At 50.0% G+C, this 20,587-nt stretch overlaps 1 protein-coding gene across 1 annotated transcript in view; it reads left to right on the top strand.

Annotated features, from left to right (window-relative positions):
* Nucleotides 1–11,567: 11,567 nt before the first annotated feature.
* ZNF777 (zinc finger protein 777) overlaps nt 11,568–20,587 on the top strand; it is a 28,301-nt gene continuing 19,281 nt past the window's right edge. Inside the window, exons 1-4 of the mRNA XM_047847721.1 lie at nt 11,568–11,723; nt 15,750–16,601; nt 17,829–17,955; nt 20,018–20,131. Coding sequence (XP_047703677.1) covers nt 11,607–11,723; nt 15,750–16,601; nt 17,829–17,955; nt 20,018–20,131 — 1,210 coding nt within the window. The 5' untranslated portion in view covers nt 11,568–11,606. The remainder of the gene's footprint in view (nt 11,724–15,749; nt 16,602–17,828; nt 17,956–20,017; nt 20,132–20,587) is intronic.

Genomic DNA, 20,587 nt, shown 5'->3' with positions numbered 1-20,587 from the left:
GACGACCTGAGGTGAAACCAAGAGTCTGACACCCTACTGACGGAGCCACCCAGGCGCCCCTCCCTCTCAGAATCTTGCAATTCCATCAGGCCCACCCAGCTAGTCCAGAATAATCCCTTCGGCTGAAGATCCTGATTTAATCACGCCCTCAAAAGTCCCTTCTGCCACTTAAGGTAACATATCCACAGGTTCTAGGGATTAGGATGTGGACATCTTGGCGAGGGGAGCATTTTTGGCTTTACTACACTTGCCAAATCCCAGGACAGTTCTCATCTCCTACCTGAGGCCAGGCCACATCCTCCACGGATGCTCCCGTGTTCTGGCACCGAAATAACGTGCTTCGGCGACAACATTTGAGGCTCGTCGTGCCCAGCCGCCTCTTCATCTCAGCCACCCACTGTTGCCCACAGAAGGGTACCCGTCTGCTGCCTGCCTCCTCCCGGCATCTTTCTTTACCCTCATCTTTCTACAACTTTGTTCTATTCCTGATGCGTCCAAAGATGGCCCCCATCCCTTCCGACTTCCCGTTGTTAAGTAGCAGTGCCACGTCTCTGTCGTGTTCCCGGGCAGACTGAAGTCAAGAAGGGTCAACTGTGCCTTAACCGGTCCAGCAGCGTCAAGATCTTTGAAGATCGTGCTGGGCCCTGTGGCTGTTCTTTTATGCCTCCGTTCTTGGGAAGATACCCACGCTCCTCCGAGGTTCCTGTCTCCTTCTCTCTTTCCTTTTCTCTGTCGTTTATCCGACTTCATTCCACACCATTGAAGGCTTGGCAGAGCCCCGGGCTCCCGGGGTGTAACTCCCACCCTGTCCCGCCCCGCTGCATCCCTCATTCTGGCCCAGGGTGACCTTTCTAACTAGGAAATCTGAGCATCCTCGCTCCCTGACTTAAAGGCCTCCTATGACTCCCATCACCTACTGCTGAAAATCCAAATTGCAGCCCCGCATGGCTGACCCCGCCACCACCCCCCCCAGGAGGCGGCTCCTCCCCGTCCTCATCTCCTGTGACTGCTCTTGTGTCATCCTGCAGATGAACTGAACTGCCCGTCTTCCCTGGGCACCACGCTGTTCCCACCGCATGCAATGTCCTCCTCTCCTTGCCCCTGCCCCCCCCCCCCCCACACCCGGTACACTCCTTACCCCTCAGGTCATGGCTCAGCATCACCCAGCTGTCCCTGGTCTCTGCAGGTGGCACCGATGCCTCCCCTGTTTCCCACAGATGCTTGCTCAGTCTCCTTCTTTCCTCTTCTTAGACTGTCCCCTACTTCATACATAATGTGTGGCTGGAAATGTGTATAAGAGTGTATGTATAAAGATAAGGCGGTGCGCTCACAAGTCATAAAGAAGGCTTTATTCCCCGACAGCTATAAGCAAAGTTCCTGATCTGACATAATTGTCAAGTTCCTTTTAGCCCTGAGTATTGTACAATTTACACATGATTATTTAAAAACGTTAAAAGCACACGGGGCGCCTGGGTGGCTCAGTCGGTTAAGTGTCCGACTTCGGCTCAGGTCGTGATCTTGCAGTTTGTGAGCTCGAGCCCCGCGTCGGGCTCTGTGCTGACAGCTCAGAGCCCAGAGCCTGCTTCCGATTCTGGGTCTCCCTCTCTCTCTGCCCCTCCCCTGTTCACGCTCTGTCTCTCAACAATAAATGTTAAAAGTATTTTTTAAAAAAGAAATAAAACATTAAAAGCACAATTTGGACATTAAATATACACACTGAAATAATTGGGCAAAAATTATTTTAAAAATTGGGCAAAAAAGTAATAAATGCGAATATTTGGGGTTGTGTTACCTGGTATAAGGGGGCACCTGGGTGGCTCAGTTGGTTAAGTGTCCCAACTCTTGGTTGCAGCTCAGGTCATGATCTCACGGTTTGTGAGTTCGAGCCCCATGTTGGGCTCTGCACTGACAGCACGGAACCTGCTTGGGTTTCTCTCTCTGCCCCTCCCCTGCTCGTGCTCGCTCTCTCGCAAAATAAATAAACATTTTTTAAAAACCTGATATAAACATCTGGAAACTCCAGATGGGATATAATAAACATAATTTTAAATACAGAGCCTTGAAAGGAATAAAGGGAAATCCTAGTGTACCAGAAATGAAGACAAAACAACCCTGGCATTGTAAGCATGTGAATAGATGCTGCACCGAGCAGGTGGGGGCAAGAAGGGTGGGGGCGCCTGGGTGGCTCAGTCGGTTGAGCATCCGACTTCGGCTCAGGTCATGATCTCACAGTCCGTGAGTTCGAGCCCCGTGTCGGGCTCCGTGCTGACAGCTCAGAGCCTGGAGCCTGCTTCACATTCTGTGTTTCCCTCTCTCTCTGCCCCTTCCCTGCTCATGCTCTGTCTCTGTCTCAAAAATAAATAAACATTGGGGCGCCTGGGTGGCGCAGTCGGTTAAGCGTCCGACTTCAGCCAGGTCACGATCTCGAGGTCCGTGAGTTCGAGCCCCGCGTCGGGCTCTGGGCTGATGGCTCAGAGCCTGGAGCCTGTTTCCGATTCTGTGTCTCCTTCTCTCTCTGCCCCTCCCCCGTTCATGCTCTGTCTCTCTCTGTCCCAAAAATAAATAAACGTTGAAAAAAAAAATTTAAAATAAATAAATAAATAAACATTAAAAAAAATTTTTTTTTTTTTTTAAAGAAGGGTGTACGGGCCTTGGGCCCAGGAAGGTCACGGTTAGAACCGACACCTCCTCCAGAGAAAGTCCCTTAAAGGCCCCATCTTCAGACAATACATGGTTCAGAAAAAATGCAACCCAGCGCTAAAAGATGATATGTTAGTTGGGTCCTCGGGAAGTAGATGTCGAGACACAGTTTGAAGTGCAGGAGGTTTACTGGGGAATAGTGCCTATAAGAGGTAAAGGCAGGAGGGAGCAGGATTTTGCAGGCAAAGTCTCAGACCAGGACACAGACCCAACATCTATGAAAGGAAAGAGACGGGCAAGCAGGTTTGAGCGGCAGGAGCAGAACATACTGTAGTTCTGACAGAGTTTCAGCCAAGCAGTCAAAGGCTTCTAGAGCAGATAGTTCCTGTTAGAGGAGGTCTGCGTTGAGCAGAAATGTCCAGGCCCTAAGACCCCCACCTGCTCACTCATTGGCTGGGGCTGCCCAAGGACGGTGTGGCCCTAGCTTGAAAGCCTGGGCATGCCCTGAAGGTGCTAATAACTGGAGGTGACAGCTAACTGCACTTCTCATAGCCGATGGTAAATTCTTAAAGATCCAAGTGGCATAACTCCACGGCTGCCGCAGTGACAAAAAACTTATGTCTCAGGCTGGGCCCTGGAAGATGGTAGTGGATGGGGTGATATCTTCCTTGAGAATCCAAAACGACAGCCAGTACCTCATGGAGGTTGGGATTCAATTTTACATTACCCATACGGCTGATCAATTGACGTAAAAGCCGGACCTAGGTCAATGATAGCGCTTGACAGTTTTGGCTGAAGGAAACCCCAAAAGAGGAGGAACTAGCTCACAATCCACACTACAAGCCTGGCTCAATATAAGCTCACAATTGCAAATTGCAAACCCAGAAGGAAGAAGTCCACCATTAGTGAGACTGTAACAAGCAGCAGGATCAAAGTCCAAGAGCTTGAATTCATGTAAAGATCATCCAAAATAGAAGGTCATAGCAATAGTTTTATAAGGCATAAAACTAACAGAGGGCAGAAAGTGGAAGAAGCAGCCTGGGGAAAGCATGATAAACGGGGCAAAAAAGAACCATAAGAAAAATCAAGATACTATTAAAAAGAAAGTGACATTTGAAAAACAACAAAATGTCTGGAAATAAAATAGCCACTGAAATTTTAAAAACTCAGTGGACAGGTTAAACAGCAGATCTAGATACAGCTGGAAAGAATTAGTGAAATGAAATATAGATGACAAAAATACTCAGAATGAAGGACAGAGAGAAAATGATGCACGGAAATAATATGTTTAAGAGCATAGACTAGAAACACCTACCATAATCTATCTAATCAGATATTCTCATCTACAAAGAGATAATTAAGAAATTAGGAGGAAGGACTCCTGGGTGGCTCAGTCGGTTGAGTGTTGGACTCTTGGTTTCAACTCAGGTCATGATCCCAAGGTCATGGGATTGAGCCCAGCATCAGGCTCTGCACTGAGTATGGAGCCTGCTTGGGATCGTCTCTCTCTCCCTCTCTGTCACTCTCTCTCTCCCTCCCTCCCTCCCTCCCTCCCTCCCTCCATCCTCCCCCTCTCCCTCTCTTTCCCTCTCCCCAACTCTCACTTTCTCATTCTCAAATTAAAAAAAAAAAACACAAAAATAATGAAATTAAGAGGAAATAAATATTTTAAAAGAATGACAATCTTCAAGAATTGATGAAAGACAAATCCTCAAATTCAAGAGGCCCAAAGGTAAATCCACACATAGAAATATTGTGGTGAAACTAGAACCACCAAAACCAAAGGGAAAATCCTAAAAGCAGCCAGAGAAAAAGACAGATTGACATCAAAGGAAAAGGGTGTTCAACTAACCATAGACTCTTCTATGATAAAAATAGAGATCAGAAGACAATGAGTGAACACCTGCAATGTGGTGACAGGAAATAACCGCCAACCTAGATTTTTGTACCCTGCTCAATTATCACACACCAGCAATGCCAAATAAAGACTTTTTCAGAAAATAAAAACCCTCACTTAAAAACTGCTGAAGACTGCTGTCCTTTGGGAAGAAGAAACTCCAACACAGGATGGAGGAGAAGGACATAAGGGGAATAATGAGAAAAAAAACTAGTAAATACGGGTAAATAGTAACGTGGACTTTATAAAACAATAATAAAGATAAGTTTGGGAGATACAAAACAAAGTGGGATTAAAATACTAGACAGTGTGTAGAAGGGTGGAGTATGATGTCAGTGAAAGCATCCTGTTGTCCTTGTGATTTCAAGAGAAAGGCAATTACATTTAGACTTTGTAAGTCAATCATACACATTTAAATGTTCATCATAGCCCCTAAAAGAATAGAAGTAGAGTGGATCCTAGCAGAGGGAGGAAGAGTATAATAGGAAAACTCGATTCATCTATTAGAAGGTAGGAAGAGGGGGAAAGAAGCAAAGCTATGGTAAACCAAGATCACAAAATAAGATGCTAGAAAAAACCCAAATATATCTATATTCACTGTGAATAGAAAACAAGCTCTTCAGTCGAAAGACACATTGTCAGATTGTACAACTATACAGAAATCCAGCTCTATGCTTTGAAGTTTTAGTGAGCAATATTCCTTGGGGCATGCACTTTCCTTCCTCCAACTACGGCCCCGTAGTGGTGTTATGTCAGCCCTTCTCTTCCTGGCTGTTCGGTACCATAATGACCTCTGCCAAAATTCCAAAATGTTTCATCACTTTCCATTATCAGAAAAGTCTCATTCCAGCCTGTCTGAACCATATTTGAACTTGAGTGGCAAACTTGGTCAGAGCCTGTGTCCCCTCCACTCTGGTTTGGGCTGGATCTGTCTGGGGCACCAGGAGTTTGGGTGGAGAGAGCACAGAGTCTCTTCCTCAAATCCTTCCTCCTTTCTCTCTCCGATCCTTCCAGACTCCAGCTTAGGCCTTCGCAAAGCCTCACTTTGGTCAAAGCATGGGGTGAAAGATGTGAAGGAGGATGTGCTCATGTGAGTTGCCTTAGAAACTTCGTTCAGCTTGTTTTAACCTGGGACTGTAGGGCTTTACTGGTACGGTGGTTTCCAGGCGGGTGGGATGTGAGGTTGTCTTGGGGTGGTACTCAGCTTTACCCTGACTTCCTCTGACATGGAGAAGAATTCCTTGAGGGGTGGCAAGAAATATCTGCCCCTAACTCTTTCCAGGCGTAACCACCCATTATGTGGCCTGTGGCAATGTGTGTGCATCACAGGTCTCCCCACCCCCCCAAATGCTGTGCTCCTTTACAAGAAGGCCAGGAAACAGCTTGGGTCTTAGATCGCACGCTTGGGGTACGAGGGGAACTGGAACAAGGTGGGAGTAGCCCCACCTTTCCCTTGTGATGTCTTTAAGCCTCCAGAAATCTCTGCATTAAAAGCCATCTGCTGCCATGTTCCCTGTGCTCACAAACTTCAGGGGACACGTATCACGTACACTCCTCTTCTTCCCTGTGGTGGAAGAGGGAGCCCGGAAAGGGCAGCGACCACAGTGCTGGGCTCCACAGAGACACTTTGAGCTCTCTCACAGGGAGAGGGAAGGATGGCCGAGAACTCCCTTCTCTCTAGGCCTCTTTTCATGTGTGTGTGGCGGGGGGTAGGCTCTGAGCTGGGGGTTGCCAGCAAGGCTCTGTAGGTGAGTGATTGTCCCACTGGCCACACAAAAGTAAATGGTGGGGTAGCTTATGCCTTTTGTCCTTGGCTCTGGGCCTTCGCCTCGATCCCCAGACAAGGACAAAATGACACTTGACATCTTGTCACATGATGTTTACAAAAGACGTACCTAAAAGTTAACAGCACGACACACAGCGCAAAGTAAAGAATTGGGGGCAGAAAATATATACTGGCAAACACTCACTGAAAGAAAATGGACCAGGAATACCTTTAGACGAAACAGATTTTAATGCCAAAAGCATTTCTAGGTAAAAAGGGTCACACATTATGAACAAAATAAAGTACAATGTACCTAATGGCATGGACTCAAAAATATAAAGCAAAAAGTGGCAGAATTCTGAGGACAAATTTGAAAAGAATCACAATGGGAGATTTCTATATAGCTCTCCATATTTGGTAAAACAAACAAAAATTAGTGAGAATATAGAATAGTTGAAAAGCATATTTAACTAATTCTATCCAAACAATTAGAGGTTTTATGTTCTTTTCAAGAACACGAAGTATTTACAAAAACTGGCTACAAAACAAATTGCGACAAATTCCAAATAACCAATTTTATTCAGACTCCTTTTTATAATCACAGTGTAATAAATTGGAAATAATAAAATGACATACAAAACATTTGTAAAAGAACCATCTAAGGAAAAAAAATAGCTTTTGCTCACATTTTAAGATTTTTAAAAAATTTTTTAATGTTTATCTATTTTTGAGAGTGGGGAGGGGCAGAGAGAGAGGGAGACACGGAATCCGAAGCAGGCTCCAGGCTCTCAGCTGTCAGCACAGAGCCCCACGTGGGGCTTGAACTTACAGTGAGATCATGACCTGAGCTGAAGTAGGGCACTTAACCAACTGAGCCACCCAAGCACCCCTTTAAGATTTTTTTTTTTAATTTTTAAATGTTTATTTATTTTTGGGAGAGAGAGAGAGAGACAGAACATGAGTGGGGGAGGGGCAGAGAGAGAGGGACAGACAGAATCAGAAGCAGGATCTAAGCTGTCAGCACAGAGCCCGACACGGGGCTCGAACTCACAAACAGTGAGATCATGACCTGAGCCGAAGTTGGGCGCTTAACCGACTGAGCCACCCAGGCACCCCTTAAGATTTTATTTTTAATGACATGGGGCTCAAACTCACAACCGCGAGATCAAGAGTTGCACACTCTACCGACTGAGCCAGCCAGATGCCCCGTCTCACATTTTAATACTGTTTTACATGTTTGTTTTTTCGAACAATTCCTATTGTAAAAAGTTTATAACAAAAAATCGCAGCTGATTACAGAATATTTATTTAATATTAATGTATCAAATATACAACTAGTACTCTTGAGGAGGAAAATATACCAAGACTGGGTACAGTTGTAAAAGTAGATTCATATAAAACATGTCAAATGGAAAGTATATTTTTATTTTTCCACTTTTCATATACACTAGAAGACAAAGAAAAATCCAATCAGTTAACTATTTGGGTGGCTGAAGTCTTTCATTTTATTTTGGTAACAAGAAAAGCCAAATTTAATGCTGAATATCTCATCTTTCAGTCATCTGAAAAAGAAAGATAATACATTCATTAATCTAGGTGTTTCTTAGTGGGATATTAGCTGATCAGTTGACCTCTTGGCCCCATCAAAATTCTAGCTGGCTTAGTTGCAGAAATTCACAAGCTGATCCTAAAATTCAAATGGAGGGGTGCCTGGGTGACTCCGTGGGTTGAGGGTGCGACTTCGGCTCAGGTCATGATCTCGCAGTTTGTGAGTTCGAGCCCCGCGTCAGGCTCTGTGCTGACAGCTCGGAGCCTGGAGCCTGCTTTGGATTCAGTGTCTCCTTCTCTCTCTGCCCCTCCCCCACTTGTGCAATGTCTTTCTCTACCTATCAAAAATAAATAAAATATAAAATAAATAAATAAATAAAATAAAATTCAAATGGAAGTTCAAGGCATCCCAAATGGCCCAAAACAATCTTGAAAAAGAAGAGCAAAGTGAGAGGGACTCACGCTTCCTGATTATAACATCTGGAAACATAAAAAGTATGCTAACAATAGCACAAAGGATGGTAGGCAACCTGTTGTAAGATTAACGAACCATAATAAAGTGGTATGACTCATGTGAAGTGAGTTGTTAAAAATTAAAAGTGTAGGGGCGCCTGGGTGGCGCAGTCGGTTAAGTGTCTGACTTCAGCCAGGTCACGGATCTCGCGGTCCGTGAGTTCGAGCCCCGCGTCGGGCTCTGGGCTGATGGCTCAGAGCCTGGAGCCTGGTTCCGATTCTGTGTCTCCCTCTCTCTCTGCCCCTCCCCCGTTCATGCTCTGTCTCTCTCTGTCCCAAAAATAAATAAACGTTGAAAAAAAAAATTAAAAGTGTGTATTTTATTTTTTTATTTTGAGAGAGAGAGAGAGAGAGAGAGAGAGAGCGTGCGCATGAGCAAACGGGGGAGGGGCAGAGAGAGAGAGGGAGAGAGAGAATCCCAAGCGGATTTTGCCCTGTCAGTGCGAAGCCGGACTTGGGGCTTGATCTCACAAACCGTGAGATCATGACCTGAGCCAAAATCAAGGGCTAGCCGCTTAACCAACTGAGACACCCAGGCACCCCAATGCTGTAGATTTTAAAACTTAAGGCAACCTTTAAAAATGAGGTATAAATAACAAGTGTACAGTGAAAAATAGAATTACTTTAAAAATACTCTATCCAAAAGCAGGCAAAGAAAGAAAGAGGGAGAGAAAGTACTGAAAACCTGGAACACAAAGAAAACAACTAGCAAGGTGGTAGATTAAAATGCAGTCCTATCCGTCCAACTCTTGATCTCAGCTCAGGTCCCGATCTTACTGTTCTTGAGTTCAGCATCAGGCTCAATATTGACAGTGCAGGGCCCGCTTGGATTCCCTTTCTCTCTCCCTCTCTCTCTGCCCCTCCCCTGGTCAGTCTCTCCCTCAAAATAAATAAATAAACTTAAAAAAAAAAAAAAACTCAAACCCAGACATTAAAAAAAAAACAAACTGTAAAAAATTGCAATCCTATCAGTAAGCACATTAAGTTCTGGTGACAAAGTTTATAGCCACAATATGTGTTCTAAAACCACCTATAAACCAGTAAGAAAAAGACTTCACAACAGAAACACTGGCAAAGGCTAGGAAGAGGAAACTTGAAGTGCAAGAAACCAAATGTCTAGATGTTCAACCCTCTTAATAACCAGGGAAATGCAAACATCAATACAAGGTAAAATAATGACTACTAGTTTCAAACTCATCCTGCTGACGAAGTTCAAGGTCCATTATCAGTAAGTGTCGGCAAGGCTCTGAAAACAGGACCCCGTGCACTGCTGGTGGCAGTGTCGCTGGGCACCATCTCACTGGTGAGCAATGTGGTGAACTTAGGGAAGAGGAAGGGCTCCTGTCACCCAGTCTTCAGTGTCCCGGGGTCTCTCTGAGAGAAACTCCGTCGGACACAGCGAGAGGTGAAAGCAGATGTTCCCGGCAGCAAGTTTGTTTTCATTGCTCTGCAGGGGGAGGGAAAGTACACTGGAGTGTATTTATTCAATGAAATACTATATAGTGGTTAAAAGGAATGGACCAGATATTCTCGTTTCAACACGACTATATCTCAAAAACAATGATGCACTAAAAAAAAAAAAAAAAAAGCAAGTTGCAACCTGATATGGACTGAATTACATTCACACACACATTTAAAATACCAAAAAGCAGGGGTATGCGCTGTTTGCTGATGCATGGTAGGAAATGCATCAAGACATATAGGTGGGAGGTCCAACCTCTGCGAAGGGAAGGAAATAGATTCCGACAGAGGCACTGGCCTCATCCACATCCATAACTTTCCATTTTTACAGAGACATAGGAGCGGACAGCGCACTGAGTCCTGATCCTGTCGCCTTCCAAGGCAGCTCCACCCCTGGCCTCCCAGGGATCCCATTAGGTGAACAAAGATATTCTACTTTTCTTCCCCGCTTAAGTTCCAGTTGGGTTTTCGTCACTTGTAACCAGGAGGCCTGCCTATACTTTCTTGCTTTCTCCCCCCCACCCCCACCCCCAGTTCTTGCCACCTGGTAGGTATTCCATAAATATGCGGATAAGTGAACCTGTCCAGCAAAAGGAGCTCGCAGCTCTACCATTTCTTTTGGGGGAGCCCTGAAGGTTAAGAAAGAGCATTCCGACAAGGGGCTGGCACAGCAACTTAGGGTAAACAAGTCCCTTCCCGCTCGGCCTCAGTTTCCTCCCAAACGACGGGTCCGGCCCCTTCCAGCCCCAGCACTCTATGATTCTCGGAATTGTGTCCTTTCATGTCGAAAACAACACTCGGGCATTTCACAAAAGCACCCAGCCCCCTTGTTACCCTTGGAACCACGCAGCCCGCTTCCCTGGAACCCGGGCTGCACAGAGCCGGTCACATGAACTCGGGCTTTCTTTGCCGTGCCGGGTTTCTTAGATCCCTTTGTGAGCGCAGGTTTTGAAAGGGAACGACCCGGGTTCTGGGTTTGAGAGGAGCAGGGGGATCCGGCGGGAGGAAGGCTGTCGGAGCCAATCAAGCCGCCTCCAGACCCCAGCACGTCGCCTTGGCTGCGCGCGGCTGTTTGTGCTCGGCTCTCCCGCCTCCGGGTCTCGCCCCAGGCTGCCCGGGGAGGCGAGGACCCCAGGTGAGAGGCCAGGGAGGGGGGGACCCCGGGGGGGAGGCCGAGCGGTTCGGCCCGGGCTCCACGACGGGCTGGCCCGGGGCTCAGGGCGTGTCCGTCGCCGCCTGGCTGCTCGCTCGACACTGTTCGCTCCTACCGGCTGTAGATGGAGCTGTCTGGGTTCCTGCAGCCTCCGACGAGCCTCGGAGTGTTTCTCTTTAAACGGCCTGAGAGGGACATGCCTCCCAGGATGCAGTTTGTATCAACATGGCAGCTGCTGTGCAGCTCCCCTGCTGAAGAGGCGCCGGGACGGCAGCGCAGCTCGCAGCCGGGGCCGGGGCCGGAGCCGGGGTCGCAGCCGCGGCCGCAGAGGGGCCGCGCGCGGGCCGGGGGCCGGTGCTGAGGGCCGGGGCCCAGCTCGCGGCCGGGGCGCAGCCCGCCCGGCCGCCCGCACCGCCGCGCGCCCCGCTCCGACGCCGCCGCCCGGCTCGGCCGCTCCGTCCCCGCCCGCCCTGAGCAGGCCGGGCCCGACGGCCGCGCGAGCCCGGGCGGGGAAGGCAGGGCCGGGCGGGCGCCGCCTGCGGAGAGGCCGGGAGGGGGGGCGGCCTGCGTGGGGCCGCGCGGCGGCGGCGGCGGCGGCGACTCCGGCCCGGGCCGGACAGCGCAGGGCCATGGCCGAGGCGGCCCCGGCTCCGGTGAGGGCGGCCCGCGCGCGCACGGACGCGCGGACTCGGGGCCCGGGGGACGGCCTGCGCGTCCCCGGCTCGGCGGCCCGGCCTGGGGTCTCGGTAAGGGACACAAACGCCGCGACGTGGGGGGCGGGGGGTGGGGGGCCGGAGGGCTCGCGCGCCCCTTAACGGGAGTGGGGGGGGGGCGGAGAGGGCTGCGGGATGGCAGCGGGGCCGAGGAGCCGGCCGCCGTCCGGGCGAGGCTGCGGGGACGCCGGGGCCTGGCCCGCTCGCGGGCCTGGAGGTGGGCGCCCGGGGCGGCGCGCCTCGCTCCCTGCGGAGCCGGCGCTGCGTCCGTCGGGGTTGCCGCCGCACGTTTTCCGCAGAGCTCGCCCCCGCCGAGCCTCCCGCGGCCGGAGCGCGGCGCTGACGCGGCTCTCCCCATTTCGCAGAGCGGAGACACTGAGGCACAGACACCTGGCGGCGACCCGGCCGGCCTGCCCCAAGGTCACGTAGCGAGTCATCCGTGGCCCGCTGCCCGCGTCCCCAGAAATGCCAGCCTCCCGGGCGGCGGGCCTGGACGGGGAGGGGGGCGGCTCTGGCGGCGGCCTGCCCTGGATTAGGGGCCTGGCCCGGCTCGCGGTGGACGCGGCCCGTCGGGGGGGAGGTGACGGCAGGGCGAGAGGCCGGGCAGCGCCCGGCCGAGCGGTTGCGTCGTGGGGAGCAGGTGACCCTCGGGCTCCGGCGCCTGGGGCCTCCAGCCCCTGCCTCCGGAGGGCCCCCTGCCAAATTCTGGGTGTCCAGACGGATGGGGTCGGGGGAGCGAGCTCCTAGGGGTTTGGTGGCTGATGTTCCTCTTTAATGGGCCATTCTCAAAAATCGGTCCTAAAATCTCCCCGCAGACCTGCTCTTTGAGATGCGGTGGCTGTGCCTGGGAGCAGGATTGCTGCATGAGGGTCAGTGCCTCTGAGCCTCAGTTTACTGGTGTGTACAGGAAGGGGTCGGGATAAACGCTTCCTAAAGAGCCTCCCGGTTCAATACAACTCATCATCATCTCTTGGAAAAACAAAATACAGTGGAGATTTCAAAATGCCCACCTCTGGGTTGAGGTCTCCAGGGCCCTTGAATGGTGTATAATTCTGAGTGAACCACACCGGGTCATACAAGAAACTGGCACGGCTTGCTTGCTTGCTTGCTTGCTTTCTTTCTTTCTTTCTTTCTTTTTCTTTTCTTTTCTTTTCTTTTCTTTTCTTTTCTTTATAAATTGATAGGAATGGTTCTGTATTATTCTGCTAAGATAAATGAAGCCTGGAGACCCCCATCCACTTGGGATACAGGAGGCAGGGAGAGTCGGTTAAATCCTGGGATAAAGGTCCAGAATCCTCTCTGCCCCCCTCCACCCCCCATGGTTTGAGAATGCAAGCTTGTTCATCTTAGATATTATATTTACAGCTCCATCCCTCTCCTTGGCCATTTCTTTATGCTTAGGGTAAAATCAAGCCACAGGTTTATTGGTACTGACGACATTATAGCAAGGGGCTTTAATTTGGGGCTAGAGGAGGGGGTGTGCTCCTGTGGCCCCCTCATCCCTCAGCAGTCCTCCAAATCTGGAAATGGGAAGAGCCAGGCTAATAATAGAGAGCAAAGAAATGGTAGTTTCCTTGAGCTCTGATGAGACTGGTTGGGAAAGATATCTTAGCCTGCTGGCTCTCTGTACTGTACTGGATGGGGCTTTTTGTCATGGTTTTAGTTAAACCCCTATATCACTCAGGGATACTAACTTGGCCCCTGGGGATTTTCCCTTCTTCCTAGTAGTTGTAGACAAATACCCTAATCCCCCTCCCAGCACAGGGCCCTGATGGGCTCATTGTGTTGCATTATGCTAGTCACTTGCCCTGTGTCTGAGGCTCCCATCCCACAGGCCTGGCCTCTGTCTGCCTTCGCCGGTGAGGAGCTGAGAGGTGGCTTACTTGTTGATGAGTCTTCAGGTCTAGGGGTCTGCAAAGCCCTTGAAAGTGTTTGCGGACTTTTGTGTGTAGGCCAGTGTGTGTTTTTTCGGGGGGGCGGGGGGCGGGTGGAGAATCCCTAACTTTCATTAGGGTTTCAAAGGCGTCCCTGACCCCTGGCTTTCAGCGGCCCTGTCTTTATGGGCAGGGCCTTCCCTAACATAGAACCTACCCCCAGGTCTTTGGGAAGTCTCCATGCCTCTGGATGTTAGAGGTGGAGAGGATTCAGAACACTTACCGACCAGCTGCCCGGAGGCCCAGGTTCTGCGGCCAGCCCGCTGTGTGACCTTGGCCGAGTGAGTTGGCCTCTCCACGCCTCAGCGTCTTCATATGCTAAGTGTGGGGAATGGTTCTCAGAGTCCCTATTTCATAGGGTTTCCTGGGGATTAAATGGGATAACCCTTTAACATGCTTTACACTGTTCATGGCACACAGTAAGTGCTGAGTAATTGTTAGCTGTTATCTGACTAATAGGCTCTCACATCTGGCTAGCTGCAGAGCTCTCGGATCGTACTTACCTCGGAAAACATTCTGCCTGAACAGGCCTTACGTTTTCAGTTCTTGGCTTGAGAGTGTGGTGCTGTCTCAGTTAAGGCTCTCGTGAGTGAATGAATGAGCAAATAAAGGAAAGAGAGCGGGAGGAAACGTAAATAGGTTTAGGCTCTGACAGGTGACCGAAGGAGCGTCATTTTTGTTTTTGTTGTGACCCAATCACGTATACTGTTCATTCATCCAGCAGACATTTATTGAGCACGTACTACATGTCAGACTGGACACCAGGGATATACTCCTTTTCAAACAAAGAGAAGGGGCATTTCAGTTGTATTAAAGATCGCTTGTGTGTGGCACAGTGACAGGCCATTCAGATTCGCTGAAGGAAGATTATGAGGAAATGGACAAACATGTTATAGAAGGAATTCTGTTCAGCTCCAATAAAGCTATTGATTGTCTGGATACGTAAATACAGAGCTAGTCATTCAGAAGACCTTGGCTTCACCTCCCCAGTGACACAAGAATTCTCTCAATGTGAATGTAGCAAGGTGGGGAACAGGAAGAGAGTGAATAAAGAAAGTCTCAAAAGGAATAGATCTTTCTTTTGGTTCTAGTCCCCACCAGTGTTGAGGCGAGTCACAGAACTGGCTGACTTCGGCTCTGTTTCCAGTCTGTCCAGGCCTTGGCTCCTCAGTTCCCATCTCACAAACCACAGGGAGGAACCCAGACCACCAGGAGTGCACCTACCTCAGTGGACCATCTGCCCCGGGGACTTTGCCTCCCGTACAAGTGGCTGAATTGCCATATCCCTGGCCTGGCTGAGGGTCTCTCTTCTCTCTTTGCTTATAGCCTGGACTGCCCAGAAGCCCACTCAGCCTCTCCAGGAGGGGCTGGGTCCATATAACATGTCTCAAAGTCAAACCTATACCATATAAATCCTTTGAAAAATGCCATTGCTAAGTCCGTAAGCTTTTATCAAAGAGCCTGGGAAACAAGGTAATTGTGTGTCCTCACTACTAGAGTAAGTGAGGGAAAGCATGAAGAGGGCTGGGACTACCTGATCATTCACGTAAGAAGCAGTGGGGCCAGATGGCACGTTCATCTTCCAGGTAAGTCCTCGAACAGCACTGGCCCCACCGCTGTCTCCTCCCACCTTGCTGGGAGTCTTGGGGTAGTAACAGTGCCCGGCACTGATAAAACTCTGCTCTGTCGTTTTGCCAGGTTTTATTTCATTTTATGCTCAGTGCTCAAACTCAGCGAGGTGGTCTTTGTTTCCCGTGTGAGGACACTGCGAACAGGTCGAGTAACCAGGCAGCGGTCCGTGTGGACAGGACCGAAAGCCAAGGCCAGCGTCCGTCTCATACGCTGCTGGTCATGGGTGATCCTGTGAGGCATCTGTTGTGAAGAAAGAGACGCCTCCATCAAAGCAGAAGGTGGCATGGCCGCCCTTTCTTGGTTGTTAGTTGTGCTTTTGTAACTGATCTCTGAATCAGCGTAAGGTTCTCAAGAAGAGAGTCGTGTCCGTGGAACAGATCTTGCTTGCCAATAAACCAGAAACCCTTTTTTATGTGGGTGCCTAACTTTGGCGTTTATTTTGCCAGCTGGAGACTGTGGCCTTCAATCCTGCCCTTTCTTTCCTTGACCACAGGTCCAGCAGCTGGACATGGAGACCCAACGCTCCTCACCTCTGTCCTTCCCCAGTGTTCTGCAAGAAGAGACCCCACGTCAGGCCCCTGCTGGACCCCCCCGAGAAACTCTGTTCCAATCGCGTGTTCTTCCCCCCAAAGAAATTCCTTCTTCGTCTCCCCCCATTCCCCGACAAGCCTCCCTGCCCCAAACTCCCAAGCTAGAGACTTCTGGCCGAATGCCACACGTTCTCCAGAAGGGACCCTCACTCCTGTATCCTGCCGCTTCTGAGCAAGAGACTCGTCTCCAGGGTCGCCCGGCTTCTCAAGAAGAGACCCAGTATCCACCCCCAGCTGCTGCTGAACAAGAAATATCACTTCTGTCCCACTCCACCCCCCACCAAGAAGCCCTCCTCCACTCGCCTGAAGTTCCTGAGAAAGACCCCCTGACCCTGTCCCCCACAGTTCCCGAGACCGACATGGACCCCCTGCTTCAGAGCCCAGTTTCCCAAAAAGACACCCCCTTCCAGATCTCTTCGGCAGCCCAGAAGGACACACCGCTCCCGACAGCGGAGATCACCCGCTTGGCCGTGTGGGCTGCCGTCCAGGCCGTGGAGAGGAAACTGGAGGCCCAGGCCATGCGGCTCCTGACCTTGGAGGGGCGGACGGGGACGGCCGAGAAGAAGCTGGCGGACTGCGAGAAGACGGCCGTGGAGTTTGCAAACCATCTGGAGAGCAAGTGGGTCGTGCTGGGGACCCTGCTGCAGGAGTACGGGCTGCTGCAGAGGCGGCTGGAGAACATGGAGAACCTGCTGAAAAACCGAAATTTCTGGATCCTACGGCTGCCACCAGGCAGCAACGGAGAAGTTCCCAAGGTAAGAGCTATCCCAGCTGGGGCTTCCCAAGGAGCGATCTGAACTGGGACGTGTTCTAGGAATTTCATATAAAAGAAGGGAAAAGAGATGCTTAAGAAGGAAACAAATACTGGGGGCGTCTGGGTGGCTCAGTAGGTTAAGCGCCAGACTTTAGCTCAAGGCATGACCTCACGGTTTGTGGGTTCGAGCCCCGCATCAGGCTCTGTGCTGACGGCTAGAGCCTGGAGCCTGCTTCAGATTCTGTGTCTCCCTCTCTCTCTCTGCCCCTTCTTGGCGCTCTCTCTCTCTCTCTCTCAAAAAATAAACATTAAAAAAAATTTAAAAAAAAAGGAAACAAATACAATGATACCTAGTTGCCAACATTGCTGCACTAAACCCAAGATGGCCCAAATTCAGATGATTTGTCCCATTAATAAAACCCTACGTAAATAGAAGAGAACGTCCGATGACATCCTAGTGACCAGGGACCGTCGATTTGGAAGGGTGTTCAATTCACAACAGGTGTGAACCCGTGGTTCACTGTTGAGGTGGACGGAGAACTTGGTGAAATGTTCCAGGGCTCTGTCGGGCCCGACGCTTTTATCAGTTGACTTATAAATTATGTTGATGCCAGTAAAAAAATGTGATTTCAAGAGGTATCCTAAAAGGCTAGGGAGTGGTTGGGTTTTAATATTATGTCCCAGAAGATCCTGATAGAACTTGAACGTGAACTGGTTTTCTTTCTGTTCTTTTGTGTGTTGTCCCTGTTCACAGCCTTACGTAGGGAAGAGACTTGGACAACATTCTGTAGGCCAGTGCTTCTCAGATGTTCTTATGTACTTGAATCCCCTGGGGACCTTACTAAATGCAGAATCCGATTTAGTGGGCCTACAGCGGGCCTGAGGGGCTGCATTTCTAGCAGGTTCCCTGGTACCATGGTGCTGGTCTGCAGACCATGCTTTTAGAGCCGCAAGGATTATCCTAGACAGAAAACGGACCAGATAAAATGAGGCCCTTACTCTGTGGGGCCAGGACAGTGGCTAAAGTCAGGCCAGGTTTCTAGAGAGATCCGTGGTGAATACCTACAGCTGTGCCTTTGGGCCTTGCCCACTCCAGTCCTAAGAAGAGGTGTTTGAGCCAGGGCGGTGGGTGAGGGGAAGAGTGGAGCCTTTCACCGCCTTGTGATTTGGCAGCTGAGGGCCTGTGACTGCCTTCCGGTCGGTCCAAGCTGAGCTTGTGTGGTTTCAGGTCCCTGTCACCTTCGATGATGTCGCCGTCCATTTCTCAGAGCAGGAGTGGGGGAACCTGTCGGAGTGGCAGAAGGAGCTCTACAAGAACGTGATGAGGGGCAACTATGAGTCTCTGGTTTCTATGGGTAAGGAGAAGGTTCGCTTATGGGGGGCTTCCTCGACACCGGCCTGGGGTTTGGAAACGTTGGGAGTTCTGTGCTCCAGTGCTCCCCATAGTCAAAAACAAGGGACACTGGGGCAAGGAGGGGGAAGACAGACATCAGGGTCTCACCTTTATATGAGTTTCCCCATGGTGTGTGTGTGTGTGTGTGTGTGTGTGCATGTGTGTGTAATGAATTTGTCCAGCAAACTATTATTAAACAGAGTGCGAGGTGCTTCACTGAGAAGCACATTACTTAATCCCCCAACTCTCCCGTGAGGGAGACAGGACAGGTGTTAGTGCTCCCGTTGGACCATCCAGCTGACTGAACATTGTCCCTGATGGAGGGCATATGTCCCCCGGGTTCTGGTCTCCACTGTGCATAGAGAAGGCTGTGACCCAGGAGTTTAATACTCATGCCAGATCCCTACCAAAAAGTCACAATTTCACTGAGAACTCTAATACCCCAAAGTTTGTGGATTCTTGCTGTTTTCATTTTAATAAGAGTATTTAAGGAGGCAAACCTGGGAAAATATACTTTAGTTTTATAGGTATCCTTTTCTCTGTGATGGGAAACTTTTTGGACACACACAAAAAGTTAGAAAAACATTATATATGCTGTTGCATAGAAACTTTGATTCTTGTCAGAACCGTTAATTTTCTGCACACATACCTCCCCGACAGGACTTTTTTCTTTTTCATTTTTTTCTTTTCTTTTGAAAGTATATACATAATTGTGAAAATTCAGCAATCTAGATTTATATAGTAAGGAGCAATCCCTGCCCTCCCCACAGTACTTCTCCCCAGAGGAAACCACCACAGACCCTTTGGCAGGTATTAATGCGCACACACACACACACACACACACACACGCGCACACATGCACATGCACGCACACACGAGGCAGGTACTCGTGTATATGCAGTCTGTGGTGTGCACGAATGGGATTGTTCACCTATTTTACCGAGCAGTAGGCTGTAGACAGCTTTCCATGTCAGCTCAGAAAGACGGGGCAGCATTCCAGGTGAACCTCTGGGCATTTGACCTTTCTGCTGTCGATGAGCGGCAGGCCGATTGCGTCTTCTCACTGCCACCAAACGTAATCGACATCTCTGTGTATTTATGTGTGCTTCCGTGAGTATTTCCATGGGACACATTCCAAGGAGGAGGTTTGCCGAGTAAGGAGAGTGCAGGTTTACAATACCACGGCCACTGCCTCCAGAAGGCTGTGTGTGTTTACAACACAGAGTGTGACAATGTCGTCTCACCGTGCCCTGGCCCGAACCGATGTCCTTCCATTTTAAATACTTGTCTTTTCTGTCGGGTGGAAAATAACACTTCATTATTTAAGTATGTCTGTCTTCGATGACTGGTGAACTGGTGTATCTTTTCCTGCGTGTGCTGGCCACTTGCATTTCCTCTGTGAATTACGTACTTAAATTTCCTTTTTTATTTTTCACTTATTGTAGAGGCTCTTTATATATAATGATGGACGTTAACTATTTAGTATAGAAGCCTCACCTATGACAAATACGTGCACATGTATTTCCTCCAGGTTTATCTCATAAGTCTGTCTCCAAAGAGCTTTAAACTTTTTTTAATGTGAGGCACACTATTACTATCGAGTTTGATGGCTTCTAGGTTTCATCAGGATTAGTTTTTCACTCTAGGAGATTTCAAATCTCTTGGGTCTTTGTCATGAGAACCTGAGCAGGCATTGGCGGCAACGGTAGCCACAGATGACAGAGGGCCAGTTTCCACCGGTGGAAGGCGGTGCCTGCTGCGGCTCCCTCGTGGGAGGCCCTGGTTAACGCACATGCGTGCAGGCCCACACGCACATATACACGCACACGCGTGCAGGCCCACACGCACATATGCACGCACACGCGTGCAGGCCCACACACACCAGGGCCCCTAAGGAGAAGGGCTGGGAACTTGGCCCGTTTCTCTTCCAACACGGCCCCTGGTAGGGTGGCTGCTCCTAGGGTCCCGGTCACCCAGGTGACACCTCACCACACAGGATGCCTTCTTTCCTTCCTTCTGCCCAGACTATGCAATTTCCAAACCAGACCTCATGTCGCAGATGGAGCGTGGGGAGAGGCCGACCATGCAGGAACAAGAGGACTCCGAGGAAGGCGAGACGCCCGCGGATCCCAGTGCTGGTGAGTGGCTACTGGGTGGCCCGGAGCTCTGCCTTCTAGATCTTTCAGCACTCAGGGGGCCCAGCATGGAGCGTTGCAATCCACAGTAGACCCCGGAGGGATGTGTCAGCAAGTTGTGTGCGGGAAGGAGGCCTGCAGGTACTGGGGCCTGCTGGAGGCCTCCTCAATCCCCAGTGGCCCAAGTGGCTAACAAATAAAAATGCCACTGGGTTCATCGTCTTAGGGAGTGTTTGGCCTTGTCTCACTCTTGCAGGAAACAAAACCAGAACTGAAAGAAAAGTGGTCACTTGGCGGGATGCTAGTGATCATGCATTCTGGAGCCCCCCAGAGAAGGGCCACACCCTGGGTCCTACAGCCGGTCAGTGGAAGGATAGGGACAGGCAGACTTGACCGGGAATGTTGTGCAACATGCAGGACAATGTCTAGGTGGGACCGTTTGAGGGGCACTCGGGTGGC

Source organism: Prionailurus viverrinus, chromosome A2 (assembly GCF_022837055.1).
Source record: "Prionailurus viverrinus isolate Anna chromosome A2, UM_Priviv_1.0, whole genome shotgun sequence".
In the NCBI taxonomy this organism is placed as follows: Eukaryota; Metazoa; Chordata; class Mammalia; order Carnivora; family Felidae; genus Prionailurus; species Prionailurus viverrinus.
This window is presented reverse-complemented; position numbering and strand designations above follow the sequence as displayed.